General features: G+C 43.6%; 1 protein-coding gene across 1 annotated transcript; it reads right to left on the bottom strand.

The window, feature by feature from the left end:
- Window positions 1–848: 848 nt before the first annotated feature.
- LOC132996891 (protein jagged-1a-like) lies at window positions 849–20,034 on the bottom strand. The gene is made up of 7 exons (XM_061067259.1): window positions 19,851–20,034; window positions 8,206–8,477; window positions 6,233–6,532; window positions 5,412–5,469; window positions 3,507–3,749; window positions 3,344–3,404; window positions 849–1,571 (listed from the first exon to the last, which is right to left on the bottom strand). Exons 1-7 carry the CDS (start codon window positions 20,032–20,034, stop codon window positions 1,493–1,495), a joined length of 1,197 nt encoding a protein of 398 aa, XP_060923242.1. The 3' UTR covers window positions 849–1,492.
- Window positions 20,035–22,113: the final 2,079 nt, after the last annotated feature.

The raw sequence follows: 22,113 nt of genomic DNA on the forward strand, positions 1-22,113 counted from the left end.
TCCTACAGCTCGGTGTCGGTGACTCTGTGAAGGTGAGAGGTTCAGCGACAGAAGCTTGGTTTTAAACAGGCGGCAGCGAGCAACATGTCAGTCCTCTGTTAGCATGCTAGCTCTGTCAGTAAGTTATCTCTGTTAGCATGCTAGCTCTGTTAGCATGCTAGCTCTGTCAGTAAGTTATCTCTGTTAGCATGCTAGCTCTGTTAGCATGCTAGCTCTGTCAGTAAGTTAGCTCTGTTAGCATGCTAGCTCTGTCAGTAAGTTATCTCTGTTAGCATGCTAGCTCTGTTAGCATGCTAGCTCTGTCAGTAGTTTAGATAAGATGAGATCATCCTTTATTATTCCCTCAGGGGTTAGAGTGACAACAGCAAGTGATGGGTAACGTGCAATACTTACAAATACATTTGTATAGAAATATAGAAACATGAATGTAATTAAACTAGTGTATACAGTGTAAAGACAGGAGGACATATGCAGTGTGAGGATATTTACAGTGAATTTCACATGAACCGTTGATATTGCACAGAGAGATGAATATTGAACAGTTGAGAATGTTCAAATGTAAAATGCAGTCCACTGGTGGTGAATGTTGTTTTTACTGGGAGCAGAGCTGGTTACTGCTGCAGGAAAACAGTTAGCTCTGTTAGCATGCTAGCTCTGTTAGCATGTTATCTAAGAGTCATTGACAACATGTTGCTGTCAGATCAAAGACTAAAGTAGAAAACAACTGACAGTTAATCCATGATCAAAGTCAACTCATGAGTAAGTCAGTTTTGAATAGATTTATTAATATATAACTACAACTAGTTAAAGAGTAAACAAGTTATTTATCAGAATTGTCATATGGTTCGTAATGACACAATTTCACTGCTTAGCCTCGTTTCAACATCGAAAGATAAATTATAATATCTAAACAACATTAAAGCAGATAATAATAAACTACTTCAATCCACACAAGTGCTTTACATTGGCAGCTAAATGAAACAGACTAGACAAGATGTGAAATCATTGGTTTTAAAAAGGAACAGTTATTTTAAAACAGAAATAGTTGAATTAAATGTTGAATAAGATACAGGTTTGAGTGAAGTGTAGAAAGGAACCTGACGGTAGAACTGAAGAACCGACTTCCTTCATCTGTTGGTTGTCTGCAGGTCGGAGCCGCTCAGTCATGGGCCTGAAACAGTTCTGGCAGAACTACAAGGTTTTGATTGTGATGGGCACGAGTCTGGGTCTGATCCACTGGGGCTGGTTCAACCTGAAGTCCAGTTCAGCGCTGCGTTCAGCCAGAGAAGAGTTCATTCCTGAGCCCGGCATCGTCAGCTACGTTTTAAACTCACCAGCGCCCCCTGCTGCCAAGAGCAAGTGAAACAGACTCAGGTACAAAATGATTCTCACCTGGTGTCAATTCAAAGCTTTACTGTGTAACTGTTACAGATCAACAGCGCCCCCTGCAGCCACAGGTGGTTACCTGTTGTTCTCAGTCTGATGAAGTGAATCAATGTGTTGACTCTGACTGAGTCGTCCCACTGGATATTACCCATGATCTTCTGCTCTCTGACCCTGAAGAGCTGCAGCTGCAACAAATCCACCAAACTGTTCAGAATCCTTCATATTAAAGTTTCCTGCTGAATCTGTGAGATAAACTCTGGTTGTTAATAACTTCAGAGTGTTTCTAACTGATCTCAGTTCAGCTTCACTCTTCAGCTGCAGCTGCTTGAGACTCTCAGTCAGTTCTTCTCTCAGGAGATGGGACCCACTCACCGGGGGGGGGGACCCACTCACCAGGGGGGGGGGGGGGGGGGGACCCACCCACCCACCCACCAGAGTCACAGAGAACAGACGCTCAGGAAACACACTGAGGTTTCTACGTTCTTTCCCTGTTAGTAGTTTCTTTTTGTAGTTTTACTCTTGTTGAGTGTTAAGAACAGAGGATGTCAATTCTAGACCTCTATGAGACAAATTGTGATTTGTGAATATGGGCTATACAATTTGATTGATTCTCCATGTTCACACTCAGTTCTTTTGTAGCTGAGTGAAGTTAGAGCTGCAGTTCCCCAAAGAGGCCACTAGATGCTGCTGCAGGGAAACCTGCGCAGTTATACAGCTTTGGTGAACACACAGACACAAGCACACACACTCACACGTTCCCTATTGAACTCTATATCTATTTCATTTTTCAGATAGTTTTGCTTTTCCACCCCAAAAACATTTATTCAAAAATACTTTTCACTAAAACAGAAGTGGATTCCAATATAGTAAAACTAGTACTACTACTAGTCCAGTAGTCGTAGGGTGTATTTAGTCAGCATTACACAACATGTCCCAGTGTTAACACAATGTTTGTGTTGTCAGGATGAAGCCTCGGAGCTGGATCTCCAGGAACTGGCTGTGGGCGGCCGGCGGCGCCTTCCTCTCCGTCCACTTGGCGACCTGGCTCATGCAGCGAGCCGTCCGGAGCTCCGCCCGCTCTGAGGCGGCGCTCAGAAACAAAGCTGTGGAGGAGAAGCTGGACTGATGGACAACCAGGAAGACCATTGATTGATTGGTTATGGGTCACAGATAAAGAAAAGACTCTGAACGGCTGTTCATGAAGAAACTGTTTTTTTTTTGGTTTCCTCTGAGATTCAGTGATTGGTTGATGATTGAGTTGTGATGACAGTTAATACATCAATCAATAAACCAATAAACTCATCTGAGTAACCATATACAATCAAAAACTCCCTGTTTTCTAAATTAAAATTGTAATGGTTTCATGTTTTTATTTTTTTACCAGTTGAAAGGAAATAATGTATAAACGATTGATTCCATGTTTTCCATTTTCCTCGAGAGACTTTGGATTAAATAACCGATGAGACTCTGCAGATTATTTATATCTGTGACGTCCCCGGCTGGTTTCTGAGCTGATTGGAGGAGCGGGGGGGGGGTGGAGCCTGATTGAGAGTCCGATGACACTGCACCCAATGGATGGAGAGACGAGGCAAATGTTTTTCTTTAGCATCATTCAGACACAAGGCAAATACACAAAATAGAGACATTTAGGCTCAAAGTTGTGTTTGACGAATCAGACGCTGTTTACTTCAATAGGCGTGGCTCTTAATGAACGCAAGTCACGTGACTGTTTACATCAAATAACTCAGTTATTTTTGTTGCTTCCACAGAAAATGTATTTAAAAGTTTTTAACAATGAACAGAAATCTCATCTCAAACTCGTTAACCCTAACCCGTAAAAAGGAATTTAATTAAATACATAATTTGAAACTGTAAAATATACAGAATATACTGACAACTAACAACTAAATAATGAAATAATAAATCGGATTAAATCAAAGCAGAAGTGAGTTCTCACCTGCACTCTCCGGGAGCTTTACACGAGCCGTGTTCTGAGCTGCAGCCGAGTCGACACGTCGCTGCAGAGCCACAGAGCAGCGGAGAGAGAGACAAGGAATTCATCTTGTTTCTGGATCTGTGGTCACTGGAGTGTCACGAGAGGAACGAAGCTGAGAACTCACCTGTGGTACAGTCCGGCCCGGACCAGCCCTCCAGGCACGTCTTGTTGCCGTTGTGGTCACACTCAAAGTGTCCGAAGAAGTCGTCTCGCGGTCGGCAGAACTTGTTGCAGCCGAAGCCGAAGTATCGCTCGTCGCAGCTGAGTCGGATCCGGAAGCGGAACCGAGCCACTGGGCCGTTGTGGTTCAGGTCCTGCCACTGCCGGCTCGGGTGGATCATCCCCGAGTGGACGGCCCTCTCGATGGCTGAGCGTACGACAGAGTGAGACGAGTCAGACAGGAAACCCTGAGGTGAGGGATCTTCACAACCTGAGGACCTGAGGACGACTAGATCTCACTGGAGGAACTTTACTGTGAAAGACCTGAAGGCAGGAAGTCGTGTTACGACCTCGTTCCTAACATTCAAAACTCATGAAGAACAATGATTTTATTCATTAGTGAAGAAAATTAAGATGGACGACATGACTGTTCTTTTAAAGTGAAGCCAAAGCCTCTCTATTGCCCCCTAGTGTCTGGCTGCAGTACAGGTCATACCCTCCTCCATGTAAGCAGATGGGACACGGACCAAACTAAAAACTCAAAGTAGACGTAGTTAATAAATGTTTGTAAAGATGTTTCTGTCGTTTCAGGTCGTTCTAATCTCACTGATGTTTGTTCAAGTGTTTCTGATCAGTTTGGTTTTAATCATTCTCCACTAGAGGTCACTAAATCCTACACACTGCATCTTTCATACGAATGCTACCTTCACAGTGTAATGTCCGACTGAGAGCTGGAAACTGAATGTTCCGACATCCTGATAATCTGATCAAAATCATTCTTATCGATCATCTTGGTTGACTCGTAGATCAAATGATAAATATCAGGCCAGATGGAGTTTCTGCTTCAATCTACTTCAGACAGTAAAAGTTACTCACTACTGAATGTGTAACAGAACCAGTTTCAGCTCCACGACAGTTTCCGTCGGTGAAGTGTTAGATTCGATTGTTTGCTCAAATATCCTGGACGGAGCCGATCCAGCTTTGTTTACGTTAAAGATTTTTCAAACCTGTTAGCTCTGTGTTATTTCCAGCACTTTTTTAATTCTCCATCTGAATGTGAAGAGTCACAGTTTGCTTCCAGGCCGAGGCTCATTGGTTTCTGGAGAAGAGTTTTCAGCTCTTTCGGTCGAGCAGTTCGTCGGCTGAACAGACGCCGTCACCTCAGCCCGACCACACTTCCCCCCCGCCGGTGAAATACCACAGAGCACCTCAGCATTTTCAAACTGTGGAATATAACAAACACAGCAGTTCGGCTGTTTGTGTTTGAGTCTCGTCCTCAATGAACGTGATCTAATATTTTAATATTTTAGCCTCTCACTGATTATGAGAAACGTCTCAGCCTGTTCGGTCTCAAAACTCAAATGAACTGATCCCCCTTATCCACTTTTATAACCTTTGCTATTGTCATTAAATACTGTGTTTATGTTCCTGTATCTGTTGTAAGTTCAACCATTTTATATTCAAATTTAATCTAATCTTATATACCAATGGATATACTGTTGCCCTATTATAGTATATTCACTTTTATATATGCATATATATGTACACATTGTGCTTTTTAGTATGGTTGAGTTTCGGGGATAATACATACATTTATTTAATATGAATATTTAACACCTGGTTTTTAAACATCATGGTTTATTTTTTCATTTTCTATTTTGTTCTAATTTTACTTTTGTAATTCCTCTCAAATTTATCTTTAGTCATATAAATAAAATCTGATGTTAAACTGAACATGGAGCTGTTCACACTGAGGCCCCAGATAGGTCAGGTCAAAGGTCATGTTTGTCTCAGCAGGAAACTCAACACAGAGGAGTGAAAGAGGGATGAAGATGAAGATGAAGATGAAGATGAAGATAATGATACTCACCACTAGAGGAAGAGTCATTATTGAAGTCCAAAGCTTCCACTATCAACGTGTACGACCTCTGCACAACACAAATACAAATAATTAACGACTTATTTTGGAGTCTCTCTCTCACAGAGTTATATAATTATATATGTGTGTCAAATGTCCCTTCCACCAACAAGGAGGAGGCAGCCACTACTACAGCTTCACTACATTCAGCATTTATTAAAATAACGGATGTTGGATTGTTCTGTGGTTGTTTCTGCAGCGTAACGTGGGTCAAACAAACAAAGCACTGTCTCATTGAACCAGGGTCCACCCCCCCAATCCCAGAGAGAGAGAGAGAGAGAGAGAGAGAGAGAGAGAGAGAGAGAGAAAGAGAGAGAGAGAGAGACAGGGAGGGAGGAGGAGAGAGAGAGAAAGAGACAGGGAGGGAGGAAGCCCCGCCCACCACGCTGCTGAAAGGTCACTTTAAGTAGCTACAACAATTCAAACACAGAAGAAGAAACAGGAAATCAACCACGTTGACCCCTGACCCCTGACCCCTGACCCGATCCAGAAACAACGATCACTTTAGCAGCGTCTGAACTGAAACTACAGATTTGCAACTATCTACAAACTCCAAAATATTAAAGATTAAAAGTTGTAATAATAATTAAATACATTCATTTCATTATAATTTCATTAGTTTATTCATGAATCAGAACCACACAAACTAATTTACCTAATAAATCAGGTTCTTACATGAACCACCAGCTCATCACTCAGCATCAACACACTGGTGTTTGCTACACACTCTGCTACACACTCTGCTACACACTCTGCTACACACTCAGACTCACCGGCCACGCGAAGCTGAACGGAAACGCCATCCTGGACTTGTTGGTCTTGGCGCTGGGCAATGAAAAGCTGTTCCCCCCGAGCACGGGCGTGGAGGCGGAGCCGAAGCTGCAGGGCCCCGAGGACACCTTCAGCTGGAACTCCTTCAGACACACCCGGAAGAAGGTGTCACACCCGCCCACCGTGCACCGCGCCTCCGTCACGTCCGGGGCGCCGTCGCAGCAGGCGCCGCTCTGCAGGCGCCCGCCCTTATTCTGCTTCCACAGAATGTGAAGCTCAATGCGTCCAGAAGCTGAAGAGACCTGCAGAGAGGGGCGACAGGTGAGTGGCCAGCAGGGGGCGCATCATCAGTACACACAATAACACACAGATACACACAGTAACACACAGATATACACAATAACACACAGATATACACAATAACACACAGATATACACAATAGCACACAGATACACACAGTACAGGCCGGCGCATGCTTCAGCGTCTGCGGCTTTTCACGCAGCTGTGTCGACGGACTCGTTTTGATTTATGGTTCCCATCGGGTTGCGCTTGTTGCAAAGCAGTTCCCCACCAGACCACTAGGGGGAGTAATGTTTTTTTTGTCGAAGACGACCTTAGACCTTCTTTGTGTGTGGCAGTCGTCGTCGACTGTTTATTTACATCTCCACTGCTGCTCATCATAGCCTTTTTCTGAGGGACAAATTTGTCCCATATTTTCCGTTATACAAGTGGTCATAGTTTCAGATCTCTTCTGCCGAACACTTTTCTAGTTGGTCCATATTCATTCTTCTAAATCTTCCGCGGTTTCCGCCGGTATCATCGGGCATGAAACCGGAAACTAAACTCCGGAAAGGAGTTTAGTTTAGTTTAGTTTAGATTAGCAGACCAATCACAGCCTAGCGGCTGCGTGAGGCTTGCGGAGCTTTGCCGTCTAGTTAGAAAAATTGGGCGACGCACGTAAGCACGTAAGAATGGAGACGTATGCACGTTAGCACGTTAGCACGCTAGGGGCCCTGAAGGGCTCTTGCGCTTGCGGGCCCCTGAAAACGCAGAAGCATGCGCCGGCCTTAACAAAACTATTCAGGATGATGTGATGTGATCCCAGCATGGAAGATACATTAAGCTAAATTAAACTGAGCTTCACTAAACTAAACAAAGATAAGATAAGATAAGATAAGATAAGATAAGCTAAGAGAAGAGAAGAGAAGAGAAGAGAAGAGAAGAGAAGAGAAGAGAAGATAAGCTAAGCTAAGCTAAGATAAGATAAGATAAGATAAGTTAAGCTAAGATAAGATAAGATAAGCTCTCATGATACGTGTAAACTTGAACTGAACTTCAGGTTTGAAGGAATTGAAACGGAATTCTATTAATTAACTAAATAATCTAAATATAAGAAGAACACGAAACATTAATTTCATTGGAATCATTATGGTTTAGTTTGTAACTTGTTTTTGAGAATGTATAAGTTTACCTTTCAAAGGAAGTTGTAAACACGCACAGAGAAACAACACATTTATAGATAAATGTTTTACTATTGTCATGAATCTGTGTCTCGTGTGTTTTGTGTCCAAAATATCCTCCAGATACTGATATATATATATATATATATTTCAGATATTATATATATATATGTATGTATATATATATTTATATATATATATGTATGTATATATATATATATATAATGGATATATACATGTGTATATATATATATATATATTTCAGATATTATATATATGTATGTATTATGGATATATAAACATGTATATATATATATTTCAGATATTATATATGTATTATGGATATATAGACATGTTGTATATTTCATATGTTATATATGTATGTATTATGGATACATAGACATGTATATATATATTTCAGATATGAACCCAGGATGAAGATTGTCAGGGAAACCTTGACATGATCTTCTCATCCCTCAGGAGTGAACACGTGGCCCAGCGGAGTGAGTGGTACCTGGACCCCGGCAACGAGGAGGAGCAGGAGCAGCGGGAGGCGGAGCAGCGGGAGGCGGAGCAGCGGGAGGCGGAGCAGCGGGAGGCGGAGCAGCGGGAGGCGGAGCAGCGGGAGGCGGAGCAGCGGGAGGCGGAGCAGCGGCGGGAGGCGGGCGGAGCAGCGGCAGCACCGAGCTCCGGGGCCGGGACATGCCGGCGCAGAGATGCTGCTGCGGCCGCAGCTCCAGTGGATGTCGTTGATCACCTTGTGTCTGGGTTCGAATCCTTCAGGATCTGAGACGTGATCCAGAAACAACTGATCCAGGATCTGTGTCGCTTCTCTCTCCGACACACGCAGCCCGCTGAGGCCGAGGGACAGCAGCTGGATCCCGGGCAGCAGTTTGAGCTCGACCCGCTGGAGCTGGGTCGTATCCACCAGGGGGAGGGGCTTACAGACACGTGGTCCCGCCCCATGAATACTAATGAGCAGCAGTTTGTTTACACTCAGTTCACGTGGAGGCGAAGAAGTGTGTTCACATGTGGAGTCTAAAGACCTACGGATAATTATATAAACTAATTATACACCATCTTCATCTTCTTCATCTTCTTCATCTTCTTCATCTTCTTCATCTTCTTCATCTTCTTCATCTTCTTCATCTTCTTCATCATCACATAGAGGCGAAGAAGTGTGTTCACATGTGGAGTCTAAAGACCTAAGGATAATTATATAAACTAATTATACACCATCTTCATCTTCTTCATCTTCTTCATCTTCTTCATCTTCTTCATCATCACATAGAGGCGAAGAAGTGTGTTCACATGTGGAGTCTAAAGACTTAAGGATAATTATATAAACTAATTATACATCTTCTTCATCTTCTTCATCATCTTCATCATAAACATCATCATCTTCTTCATCATCATCATCATCACATGGAGGCGAAGAAGTGTGTTCACATTTGGAGTCTAAAGACTTAAGGATAATTATATAAACTATATATATATACACCATCTTCATCTTCTTCATCTTCTTCATCTTCTTCATCTTCTTCATCTTCTTAATCTTCTTCTTCATCTTCTTCATCATCATCATCATCATCACATAGAGGCGAAGAAGTGTGTTCACATTTGGAGTCTAAAGACTTAAGGATAATTATATAAACTAATTATACACCATCTTCATCATCTTCTTCATCTTCTTCATCTTCTTCATCTTCTTCATCTTCCTCTTCATCATCACATGGAGGCGAAGAAGTGTGTTCACATGTGGAGTCTAAAGACCTCAGGATAATTATATAAACTAATTATATAAACTAGGGCTGTCAGTTTAACGCGTTATTAACGGCGTTAACGCAAACCCATTTTAACGCAATTTTTTTAACTCGAGTTAAAGCAGAGCTGCAGCTGCAGCTTCAGTATCTGTGTTCGCCTCCAGTCTGACCTGCTCTCGCTTTTTGTTTAAATATTTCGCCACCTAAAATATATATTTTAAAGCTATTGTAGCGTCCCACAGGACACGGAACTTCTTCGTGGTTTAGTAACTGGTATTTTCCTCTACACGAACATGTGCATCTCTCGCTGTTACTCCGTCTCTCGCAGACATCAACACTTCACTTCCTCATTGATCCCCGATCCCCCCATCCTATTGGTCCAAACAGTCACATGTCCCACCCAGACCTCTTCACTGACCATCAGACATCAGAGCGCTCCTTCAACAGTGTTTTACTGAGCATACGTCAAAACCAAACATAAACATAAACCCAGTCCGTTACACTATTAGGCTGCAGCTATATGTTTTTATTTATTTAAAAATAGGGTACTTCTTATTTCATACATTTTCCACAAATAAGGGGAGGACTCAAATAGCCCTACAAAGTTCTGTGTTTCATTTATTTCAAAGTAGGCCGACACCTGCCTGTGTATTTTGTTTGTTTGTTATTTGTTGCTTGTCTGTTGAGTAGCTAGCTTAAAGCAAAGAAGTAGTAGGCTTACCTTTTATTTGTTTCTGAAATAAGAGGACTGACTGCTATGTTCACAGCAAACTTGAAAAAAAGAAAATATTAAGCCATGGTTTAACTGCACTATAGGCTGAGTCCTTGTTTACCTGAAATGTGAACTTTATAATTTTATTTTGTACCACCCTGTTTGGCAATGTTGTTTTTCAATAATATAAAACATTTGCATAAAGCAAGCCAATCCACTTTTCCATGTTGATAAGAGCATTAAAACGAAAGTAAAATTATGGAAAAATAATAAAGGAAGGAACATTCAGAATAGATACAAATTTGCGATTAATTGCGATTAATCGCGAGTTAACTATGACAAAATGCGATTAATCGCGATTAAATATTTTAATCGTTTGACAGCTCTAATATAAACTAATTATACACCATCTTCATCTTCTTCATCTTCTTCATCTTCTTCATCTTCTTCATCTTCTTCATCTTCTTCATCTTCTTCATCTTCTTCATCTTCTTCATCTTCTTCATCTTCTTCATCATCACATTGAGGCGAAGAAGTGTGTTCACATGTGGAGTCTAAAGACTTAACGAGTTAAAGAGTTAAAGATCATTATATAAACTAGTTATACACCAGCTTCATCATCATCATCATATACTGTATCACATTCCCCCAGAGTTCAATAAAGTATTCCTGATTATTATCATAATTATTATTATTATTATGATTATTATTTTATATCATTTTCTGTTTCTTTTCAAGTAAATGTAACAAGGAGGAGGTGGAGGTGGAGGAGGAGGAGGAGGAGGAGGAGGAGGAGGAGGAGGAGGAGGAGGAGGAGGAGGAGGAGGAGGTGGAGGAGGAGGTGGAGGAGGAGGAGGAGGAGGAGGTGGAGGAGGAGGAGGTGGAGGAGGAGGTGGAGGAGGAGGAGGAGGTGGAGGAGGAGGTGGAGGAGGAGCTGGTGGATGTTTTTCATGAAGTCGAGTGTGAGCGACAGGTCAAAGGTTTCTCTTTATTCTCACGTCAGAGCAGCTGGACTCTTTCCCCAGAGGAGCCTCATGAATACATTATGATTATACATGTCCTCGTGAGTCCATGAGAGGAACCAGCAGGACGATGTGTGGAAGCTTCCCAGTGAGGACGAGTTGGTTTCTAACACGGGACGGACGTTCACTCATTTCCTTCAAGGAAAATAAAACTGTCTGATTCTAATTATACACACTCTTATTATCAGTTAGATTATTGTAATTCTCCAACAGTCGCAGTTCACACGCAGCTGTAGCTGAACTGGAGAAAGAAAGTGTGATCTCTTCACTGGCTTCTTTTTAAGATTTCTAGATGTGAGTATTTATTAATAATTGAAACAATCTTTCAGCACTTTAACTGGTTTAACTGTCGGACCTTCCCGAGCTCTGAGGTCGACCCACAGGATTCTCCTGGACGTCCTGACAGGACTTCACTCTGGAATCAGTCTCCTTTCCTCAAATGTTGCAGAGCAATGAGCCGCTTCTGCTCACTGCCTTTAAATTTGATAAAGTGGAATATTTATAAATGATTTATGATGTCTAACATTTTATTATTGTCTATTTATTCTGTGTTTTGATATGCTGTATATGTTTCATTTTGTCAGCTGTGGTTGTTTTATACATGTGACTAAACTTTGACCTGAGTGTAGAAGTGTTAGTGTGTCAGTGGGTTCTCAGGGAAGCATCTCCTCCTCTTCTGTTTACTGACACTTCCTGTCCTGAGTGGCTTTGAGGGGAAAGATGAAGCAGCTCTTTGCTTTGTGAAATGAAGCAGCTCTTCAAACAGCAGCTCGCTCCGTTTACTGAACTCAAAAAACACCTGAAAGTCTAAACTATCAGGAAACTCTACATTTCTGTCTAAATATAATTGACCCTTCTTTTCTATTTTGTGACTGCTTGTGAAATGTGTTTATGTTTATATACCTTCATACCACAGCTGAAGGTCACATGATGTTTGCAGCTATAGAAGAGCAGCCACGTGTTTACAGTCACACCTGATACATAGGGTTCTGATCCAAGAGACGGAGAACAGGTGGGAAGGAACGAGTGGAACAACCACCAAAGTTTGCAGCGAATCCTGTTGTTGTGTTGTTGTGTTGATGTGTTCAGTTCCATCAGCACATGTGTGTGTCCTGGGAGAGGATCCTCACATGGGACTGAGCTTTATTCACTGATCACTAAGTTCCTCTGCAGTTTGACTCTTGTTGAAACAGAGGAAGTTGCTCCTTGTTAACATCTATGAGAAAAACTGGAATATTGAACCTGGGCGATAAAATACAAATACAGTGGGTACGGAAAGAATTCAGACCCCTTTAAATATTTCACTCTTTGTTTCATTGCAGCCATTTGCTAAAATCAAAAAAGTTCATTTTATTTCTCATTAATGTACACTCAGCTCCCCATCTTCAGAATCAGGTTTATTGACAGAAAAAAACTGAAATGTAGACATTTATGCAAATTTAATAAAAAAGAAAAACTGAAATATCACATGGTCATAAGTATTCAGACCCTTTGCTGTGACACTCATATTTAACTAGCATGTTGTCCATTTCTTCTGATCCTCCTTCAGATGGTTCTACTCCTTCATTGGAGTCCAGCTGTGTTTAATTAAACTGATTGGACTTGATTAGGAAATCCACCCACCTGTCTATATAACAGCTCACTGCCCCTAGTGGGCCCTTCATGTCCTTACAGCGACAATCTCAACAAACTGAACACAAGAACATGTGATTGTTCGCAGATGATCCAACTTTTAATCTCCTCAGAAACATGATGCATTAATCTGAGCGCCTTCACGACAAAAACATCGACCTCTGTCGTCTAATATGAAACAAACGATCCAATGTGACGCTGAGCAGCAAATCAACCAACGTGTTAAGGGCCAGGCTTGGACACAGAGGCAGAGGCTGAGACAGGAGTAAAGTCACTGAGTTTTATTGGAAAAGTCCAATAACTTAAGCAGGCAGGCAGGCAGGCAGGACTGGAGCTGGAGTCGGGCTGTAATCCAGCTGCTGGTCCTGAGCAGGAAGACAGGAAAGGTTAAGATGCGGGATCAACAGGACGTTACAGAATCTAAATAGTACGATAGCAGCAGCTATGACTAACTTGAACTGAGTCTATAGTCCGGCGCAGACTGAGAGTAGTAGTGGAGCTTATAAAGGCAGCTGGTCAATCAAGGCCCCAACTCCAGCACACCAGGTTCACATCAGTAATCAGCCACGCACCTACACACCAACAGAGAGATAGAGAGAGGGAGAAAGAGAGAGCCTAATAGGCAGGTGAGGAGGAGGGCATGACACAACGGGTGGAAAGAGAGGACCTTGTTACTGGAGGAGATGAAGATGCAGGACACGAAGGAGCTGGCTACTGGCTTGTACTGCAGAACTATGGAAGTACTATGGAAGTACTGTGGAAATACTATGGAAGTACTATGGAAGTACTATATTAAACATAAGACAAGATGGAGAATACGTAATGTTCTGCCGCACTAATGAAAGCCTTCTGCCAGTGGATGTAATGGATGTGAGTGACCCGTGGATGTAGGGACATGTCTTCAGTTGTGTACTTTAGTGTCCTCAGGTGTTTGGATCTGGGGACATGTCTCTAGCATCTTGGGTCCAGGTGAGATCTTTCCTCCTGACCCACGTCCACCAGCATCTCCCAGTCGGGGGCTCGGTCCCACTGATCACTCCTGGTCCAAGGAGGAGAACCTCTCTGTCCCTGTCCCCCCTCACGGACAACAGTCGTCCTTTGGACTGCGTTGGATGTTGTGTATGTCAAGGCAGTGGAGGCAGTTCTCTTTGTGTGTGTTGTTGCTGCAGCATGTGAGCACCTGGTTGTGTCTCCACGTACACTTACCCTGGGACAGACTTACTTTACAACCAGTGAGGACGAAGGAGCTGGAGTTCAGGACAGTGGGCAGGACGGGTCTTCAGTATTCAGGTCCGTCACACTAACAAACTTTGTTGAACGTTATATTTTGTCGATAAATAATATTGTTGTCATTGTGAACCACGGTTATGATAATAGAGCATAATCCTATAAGTTCATCCTTTCAAATATTAATGAACTTAATTCTAAAGAATATTCATTCTGACTTTGACTTAAATTTAGTAAATTAAAATATCCTCAGTAAACAAAACATAAATTACGACCACAACTATAAACCACAACAAAAACTCTGTTCCCACTATTGGACTCGAGTTCTCTCTCGTCTCAGCTTCACTGCAGTGTGTCAGTGTGAGGGGCGGGTCCTGTGTGGGCGGGTCCTGTGTGACTGTTAGCCCCGCCTCTCTCCCAGGTCAGACCCAGCATCAGTGACTCTTCAACGCAGCTCAACTGTTACACGTCCATGATCCCAGCCAAACTTAACTTAACTTAAAACCTTCTGATGGAAGCCGACCAATCAGAGCAGGAGGGTCTTAAAGAGACAGGAGCTAAAACCAAGTGTTTGAGACGGAGGCTGAAGAGAGGAGCAGCAGCGATGGACAGTCTGACGAGCGATGTCTTTTAATTTCCTTACATTAGTGAATGTAAACATTTTACAGTCATAACACAAATGAAATGAACAACATGAACAGAATGTGTCTCCTTTAACACATAAAAGAGTCACTGCTGCTCTTTGATTCATTAAGTGTGACCTCAGATCCAGATCTGAGAGAACGCGTTTAAATGAGCTGAAGCTGAGCAGCTGAAGTCCCATGCTAATGCTAGCTAGCCACAATGAGCCACTGTCTCACATGCTGCTGGTTTGTGTCCAGCTGATCTGATCGGAGACGTATGAGAACAAGCACTTCCTCCTCGTAGGACGACGAAGCTAAACTCTTAGTTTGGACTGAACTCAGATTTATAAACGAAGCAAATTCACAATGCAAAGTAAATATGGAAACTCAAACTCATCATGGATTCATGAACTAATCCACAAACTATGAACCTCTTCATCGACTCTTCTTCATTCTGTAAATGTCTCATTCACTTTTCTTCTGCTTGTTTCCATTATGTCAAACTGGTGATTTTGTTCTTTTACCTGCACCAAGGACGAGATGTTTCCACCTGTTTGTTTGAAGAGGAAAGAAACGCTGAGTCATGATTCCAGTGAAGTCGGTGGAAGGATGTTTATTGAGCATTAAAGCAGAGACAAGTAGAAACAGAACTTTTCTCTCTGAGATGTTTTTCTTCTCGTTACATCTGGTTTGTCACAGAGGAAATGATCCATGTGTTTGACTCATAGACTGACTATAAAGGCTTTGACTGGGATGTGCTGCTGTTATACTGCAGCGCCACCTGTGGGTCAAAAGTAGAAAAGCCACCACCGCTCTGCACCTGATGCAGAAATGAAAACGTCCCATTTTTAAGTCCAGAGTTTTGATCTTTTGTGTCAAAGACAAAACTGATTTTAAACTCAAAGTGATTTCAATGTGTTTAACTTTGTGTTGAACTAAATCAATTTGTGACGTGAATCCAGGAACTTTAAGATCATAAACAAACATATACACAGAATGTGGTTCTACACACATGGAGACAGACTGAGGGACAAAGGTGGAAAATAATAAAGACAAACTTAAACACACTGTATGTGACTCTTTATAGAGGGGTTATATATTCTGCTTGTGTTGTGTCATTTCAATAAACACATTCTTCATGTGAATAAACACAATCGGGGCAGGAAGGTTGCTGGTTTGAATCCGGTTCAGATGGGTCTTCCTGTGTGGAGTCTGCATGTTCTCCACGTGTTTTCTCCAGGTGCTCCGGCTTCATCTCACAAACACATGCAGATTAGGGGTTGTGTAGATTGGAGACTACACACAAGCTGCTGCTGCTTCAGCCTCTGGATCCTCAGGACACAGCTCAGCCTCCGTCCACACACACTGTCCTCTTCACACTCAGATCCACTAAGACCACTCCCACTTGTTGAGAGAAGAAGACATCAGTGTCCCAGAGACTCACTTCTTCAGCTGTGAGTCAGTGATGCAGCTCATCCAGTAGAAAGAGCAGCAGGGACTTCAGTCCTGTTCAGAGGTGGAGCAGCTTCCTCTCTGCTTCATGTTCACGTGTTGGAATGAACACGCTAAGAGCTCAGTGTGTGTCCTCTGCATGTCAAAGTGCAGAGTGGACACCTGAGAGGTGGATTCACTGCTGTTACAGGTGAAGACATGTTTCACTGTGTGTTGATGAACATCTGCTTCTGACAAACTGGGACCAGATGAGACAGATGGACCTCAGCAGAGGTTCTGCTCTGTATAAAGAGCTCCTGGTTACCATGGTGATGAGGAGACGCTTCAGTCCCACTGATCTCAGAGCTGTGACAAAGATCCACCTGATCAGTTCTTCACTGATGAAGTGAGAGGACAAACTGTCTCAGATCAGATGAAGACGACATCGTCTCTGTACCTCGTGTGAGGCTGTCAGCTGTGGTCCAGCTTGTGTAAGTTACAGCGCCCCCTGGTGGAATCTGGTAAAATATATTACGTGACCACGACATAACAACGTGTGAACGAGATAAATAACTTGAGGCCACGAGATCTGAATCTGTTGTTTACTAACAAGACGAGTGGAAGAGAATAAGACACACACTGTCTCACTGACTCTGAGGACACACACTGTCTCACTGACTCTGAGGACACACACTGTCTCACTGTCTCTGAGGACACACACTGTCTCTAAATAGCAATATCTTTATGACCTTTTTTATTGATAAAATTCTAACTATTAGAAATAAAATCAATCATCTCCTGCCCTCAATTGGCACTAATACCCTCCCAACAACAGAGATCTCAGAAACGGCTGAGAATCCTTCCCATTACTTAGACAGCTTCTCTCTGATCACCCGTGATCAGTTTACCAAAATAGTCTCAGGTTCTAAACCAACAACCTGTATTTTAGATCCGATTCCAACTAAATTACTTAAAGAAATTCTGCCCCCCAATAGATAATTCGTTACTTAACACAATCAATCTGTCATTATCATCAGGTTATGTACCACAGTCTTTTAAAATAGCTGTAATCAAACCCCTACTCAAAAAACCCACCCTAGACCTAGAGGTTTTAGCCAATTACAGGCCAATATCTAATCTCCCCTTCCTGTCTAAAATCTTAGAAAAAGTTGTAGCCAATCAGCTGTGTGAGTTTCTCCAGGAAAATAATATATATGAAGACTTTCAGTCTGGGTTTAGAACCAATCACAGCACAGAGACAGCCCTGGCAAAAGTCACTAATGACCTTCTAATAGCTTCAGATCAGGGACTTGTGTCTGTCCTCGTTCTGTTAGATCTCAGTGCAGCATTCCACACAATTGACCATCAAATTTTATTAGAGAGACTAAAACAGTTAATTAACATTAAACGAACGGCCTTAAACTGGTTTAAATCTTATTTTGCTGATCGCTCCCAATTCGTTCAAATCAATGATGAGTCATCGGTGCGCACCAAAGTTAACCATGGTGTCCCACAGGGGTCTGTGCTCGGCCCAATTTTATTCTCATTATATATGCTTCCACTAGGAAACATTATCAGGACGCACTCGGTAAATTTTCACTGTTATGCGGATGACACCCAGTTATATTTGTCAATAAAACCTGATCAAAGTAATCAATTAACTAAACTTCGAGCATGTCTCAAGGACATAAAAACCTGGATGACCCGCAATTTTCTCTTATTAAACTCAGATAAAACAGAGGTTATAATACTCGGCCCTAAACACCTTAGAGATACATTATCTAATGATATAGCTACGCTAGATGACATTGCCCTTGCTTCCAATGACACAGTCAGGAACTTGGGAGTGACCTTCGATCCTGATTTGTCCTTTAATAGTCACTTAAAAGTAATTTCTAGGACCGCGTTTTTCCACTTGCGTAATATCTCAAAAATCAGACATGTCCTTTCGCAAAAAGATGCAGAAAAACTAGTCCACGCCTTTGTTACATCGAGACTGGACTATTGTAATTCATTATTATCAGGCTCCAGCAGCAAGTCGTTAAAGACTCTGCAGCTGGTCCAAAATGCCGCAGCACGTGTCCTGACGAGAACTAAGAAAAGAGAGCACATTTCTCCAGTATTAGCATCGCTACACTGGCTTCCTGTTAAATCTAGAATAGAATTTAAAATTCTCCTCCTCACCTTCAAGGCCCTTAATGATATGGCACCTCTTTACCTTAAAGAGATGTTAGTTCCATATCAACCTACTAGAGCACTCCGATCCCAGAACTCAGGTTTACTTGTTGTCCCTAAAGTCTCTAAAAGTAGAGTAGGAGCCAGAGCTTTTAGCCATCAAGCCCCACTCCTGTGGAATAATCTCTCACTTTCAGTTAGGGAGGCAGACACGCTCTGTTCGTTTAAAAGTAGACTCAAAACCTTCCTTTTTTATAAAGCTTATAGTTAGAGCTAATTAGTGCGATGTTCCAAATTTGATTAAATGGCAAAAACCCCTGATGATGCTAAGACGCACAGGGAATCTATGACACAAGACACACGGAGCTTCTCTTTCCTGCTTCTCCTTCCTTTTCTCCATCCCTAACACATCAAGGTAATTCTTATCTGATCAGTACATGTTACTAACTTGACTCCTTTTCCCGGAGTTTCTGTGCCTTAGCGCCTCCGGATGCAGGGCCACAGCTGTGGCCGCACCATGGATTATGATTGTGGATCGCGTGTCGGAGGTCGCAATGGTGGATCCAGTTCGGTGGATTCTGTATCGTGCCAGCTGATCGTCGTTGTAATGGAGGATCCTTTGTCGCGTTGGCATCGGATGATGAGGGACCACGACCGAGGCAGCAGCTGATAATGGATCCTAACTGGCGGCGGTGGACAATGACTGTGGACTATAGTGGATCCCATCCTGATGCTGGATCGTGGTCTTGCTGCTGGCCAGAGACTGTGATTGCAGCGGGACTGCCTGACACATAGTATTGAAAAATGTTTAGCCTCATGGATGCTGCTAAAAATCCTGATGATGTTTTCTTACACTTGACATCTATTGCACTTCTGTCCGTCCTGAGAGACGGATCCTCACATGTGTCTCTCTGAGGTTTCTACGTGTCTTCACCTGTTAAAAGGGTTTTTAGTAGTTTCTCCTGACTCTTGTTGAGGGTTAAGGACAGAGGATGTCACACAATGTTAAAGCCCTATGAGACGAATTGTTATTTGTGAATGTGGGCTATACAAATAAACTTGATTGATTGATTGATTGAGGACACACACTGTCTCACTGACTCTGAGGACACACACTATCTTACTGTCTCAGAGGACACACACTGTCTCACTGTCTCTGAGGACACACACTGTCTCACTGTCTCTGACGACACACACTGTCTCTGAGGACACACACTGTCTCTGAGGACACACACTGTCTCACTGTCTCTGAGGACACACACTGTCTCACTGTCTCTGAGGACACACACTGTCTCTGAGGACACACACTGTCTCATTGTCTCTGAGGACACACACTGTCTCACTGTCTCTGAGGACACACACTGTCTCTGAGGACACACACTGTCTCACTGTCTCTGAGGACACACACTGTCTCTGAGGACACACACTGTCTCACTGTCTCTGAGGACACACACTGTCTCACTGTCTCTGACGACACACACTGTCTCTGAGGACACACACTGTCTCTGAGGACTGAAGTCTAATGAAGTCCACAATATCCTGAATTAAGGACACATGGTCCAGGACAGACCTACCAGGCACACAGTAGGTCTGGTCTTGATGAACCACTTCCTCCATCACCTCCCTCAGACGGTTAGCCAGCCCCTTGGAGAGGATCTTATAGTCCGTGCAGAACAGCGACACCGGACGCCAGTTCTTGATCTCCTGAAGGTCTCCTCTCTTCGGCAGGAGAGTTATCACTGCCCTCCTGCAGCTCATCGGAAGCAGCAAGTCTCTACAACTCTCGTTAAAAACAGTTAAAAGATCTTCACCCATCTCGTTCCAGAACTCTTTAAAAAACTCTACTGGAATCGATGCCGGGGGCCTCCCGCCTGAGATTCCCTCAGCATTGAGTCCAGGTGAATTGTCTCTTATTTTCATTCCTTCTTCTCCACACATCACACAGGTCATGGGCCTGCAGCAGCTGCCTCAGAGCACTCTGTGAAGCTCTGTGAGGCTCCAGGTGGTTCCTGTCTAAAACATCATCTTCCATACAGTTAAAATCTCCTAAAAATAAAAAATCATCAATTTTTACTTTGCTTGAAGCCGTTTCTAAAACCTTTAAAAAACAGACTCTGTCGGGTCCTGAGACCGGAGCATAAACATTCATACAAACAAAATAAAACTGCTCGACCTTTGCCCTCCACCACCTCCTCCACTTCTAAAGACTCTGGTGCAAAGCTCCTGGAGAAGATGATGCCCCCCCCCCCCCCCCCCACTGGTTGTGCTGAGGTGGCCAGCTGCCCCTCCCCTCCCCCTCCCACTCTCACTTTTAGGGTCACTATGTGTTTCTTGTAAGAATGTCACTTCAGTTCCTTTCAGTTCTATTTGCTGGAACATCAGAGACCTCTTCACAGCGTCTCAGCTCCGTTTATCTTCAAAGAACTGATGTTTAAAAGATTCATATTGTAGAATATTAAAAACCCACAAAAACACAGGACTGCATGGTAATCAGGATGTTCATCTTTATTCATCATCATCATCATCATCATCATCATCATTGTTTTTCTGTCTGATTCTCTGAACAATCTTCTTGTGTCTGTACATCTCCTGCTCAGTGAAGCCTCCTCCTCCTCCTCTCCTCCTCTCCTCTCCTCCTCCTCCTCTCCTCCTCTCCTCCTCCTCTTCTCTCCTCCTCTCCTCTCCTCTCCTCCTCCTCTTCTCTCCTCCTCTCCTCTCCTCCTCTCCTCTCCTCCTCCTCTTCTGTCCTCCTCTCCTCTCCTCCTCAGTGAAGCCTCCTCTCCTCCTCCTCCTCTCCTCCTCTCCTCCTCCTCTCCTCCTCCTCCTCTCCTCCTCTCCTCCTCCTCCTCTTCTCTCCTCCTCTCCTCTCCTCCTCTCCTCTCCTCTCCTCCTCCTCTTCTCTCCTCCTCTCCTCTCCTCCTCTCCTCTCCTCCTCCTCTTCTGTCCTCCTCTCCTCTCCTCCTCAGTGAAGCCTCCTCTCCCTTTGCTGCTCATGTGCAGAGTTTGAAAACTGTTCTTTATCACAGAAGTTATCCTCGACTTTCACTCCCTTCATGTTCTTTGTTTTCTGGAGAAACACTTTCTTCTTCACCACTCTGTAGCTTCTTCAGTTCTTCTGGCTTCCAGCTCTGAAGTCGGAGGATTCACAGTCAGCAGAGGAGGAGAGGAGGAGAGGAGAGGAGGAGCAGAGGAGGAGAGGAGGAGAGGAGGAGAGGAGGTGAGGAAAGGAGGGAGAGGAGGAGAGGAGAGCAGCAGAGGAGGAGAGGAGAGGAGGAGAGTTAAAGAGGAGGAGCAGAGGAGGAGAGGAGGAGCAGAGGAGGAGAGGAGGAGAGGAGGAGCAGAGGAGGAGAGGAGGAGAGGAGGAGAGGAGGTGAGGAAAGGAGGGAGAGGAGGAGAGGAGGAGCAGCAGAGGAGGAGAGGAGAGGAGGAGAGTTAAAGAGGAGGAGCAGAGGAGGAGAGGAGGAGCAGAGGAGGAGAGGAGGAGAGGAGGAGCAGAGGAGGAGAGGAGGAGAGGAGGAGAGGAGGAGAGGAGGAGAGGAGGAGAGGAGGAGAGGAGGTGAGGAAAGGAGGGAGAGGAGGAGAGGAGGAGCAGCAGAGGAGGAGAGGAGAGGAGGAGAGTTAAAGAGGAGGAGCAGAGGAGGAGAGGAGAGGAGGAGCAGAGTCGGAGAGGAGGAGAGGAGAGTTAAAGAGGAGGAGAAGAGGAGGACAGGAGAGGAAAAGAGGATTCCCTGTGAGCAGAGTCGGTCTCTGTGCTTGACTCAGACTCTGCTGCTCCTCTCCCTCCTTTCCTCACCTCTCCTCATCTCCTCCTCTCTCATCTCCTCCTCTCCCTCCTTT

Source organism: Limanda limanda, chromosome 2 (genome assembly GCF_963576545.1).
Source record: "Limanda limanda chromosome 2, fLimLim1.1, whole genome shotgun sequence".
NCBI lineage: Eukaryota > Metazoa > Chordata > Actinopteri > Pleuronectiformes > Pleuronectidae > Limanda > Limanda limanda.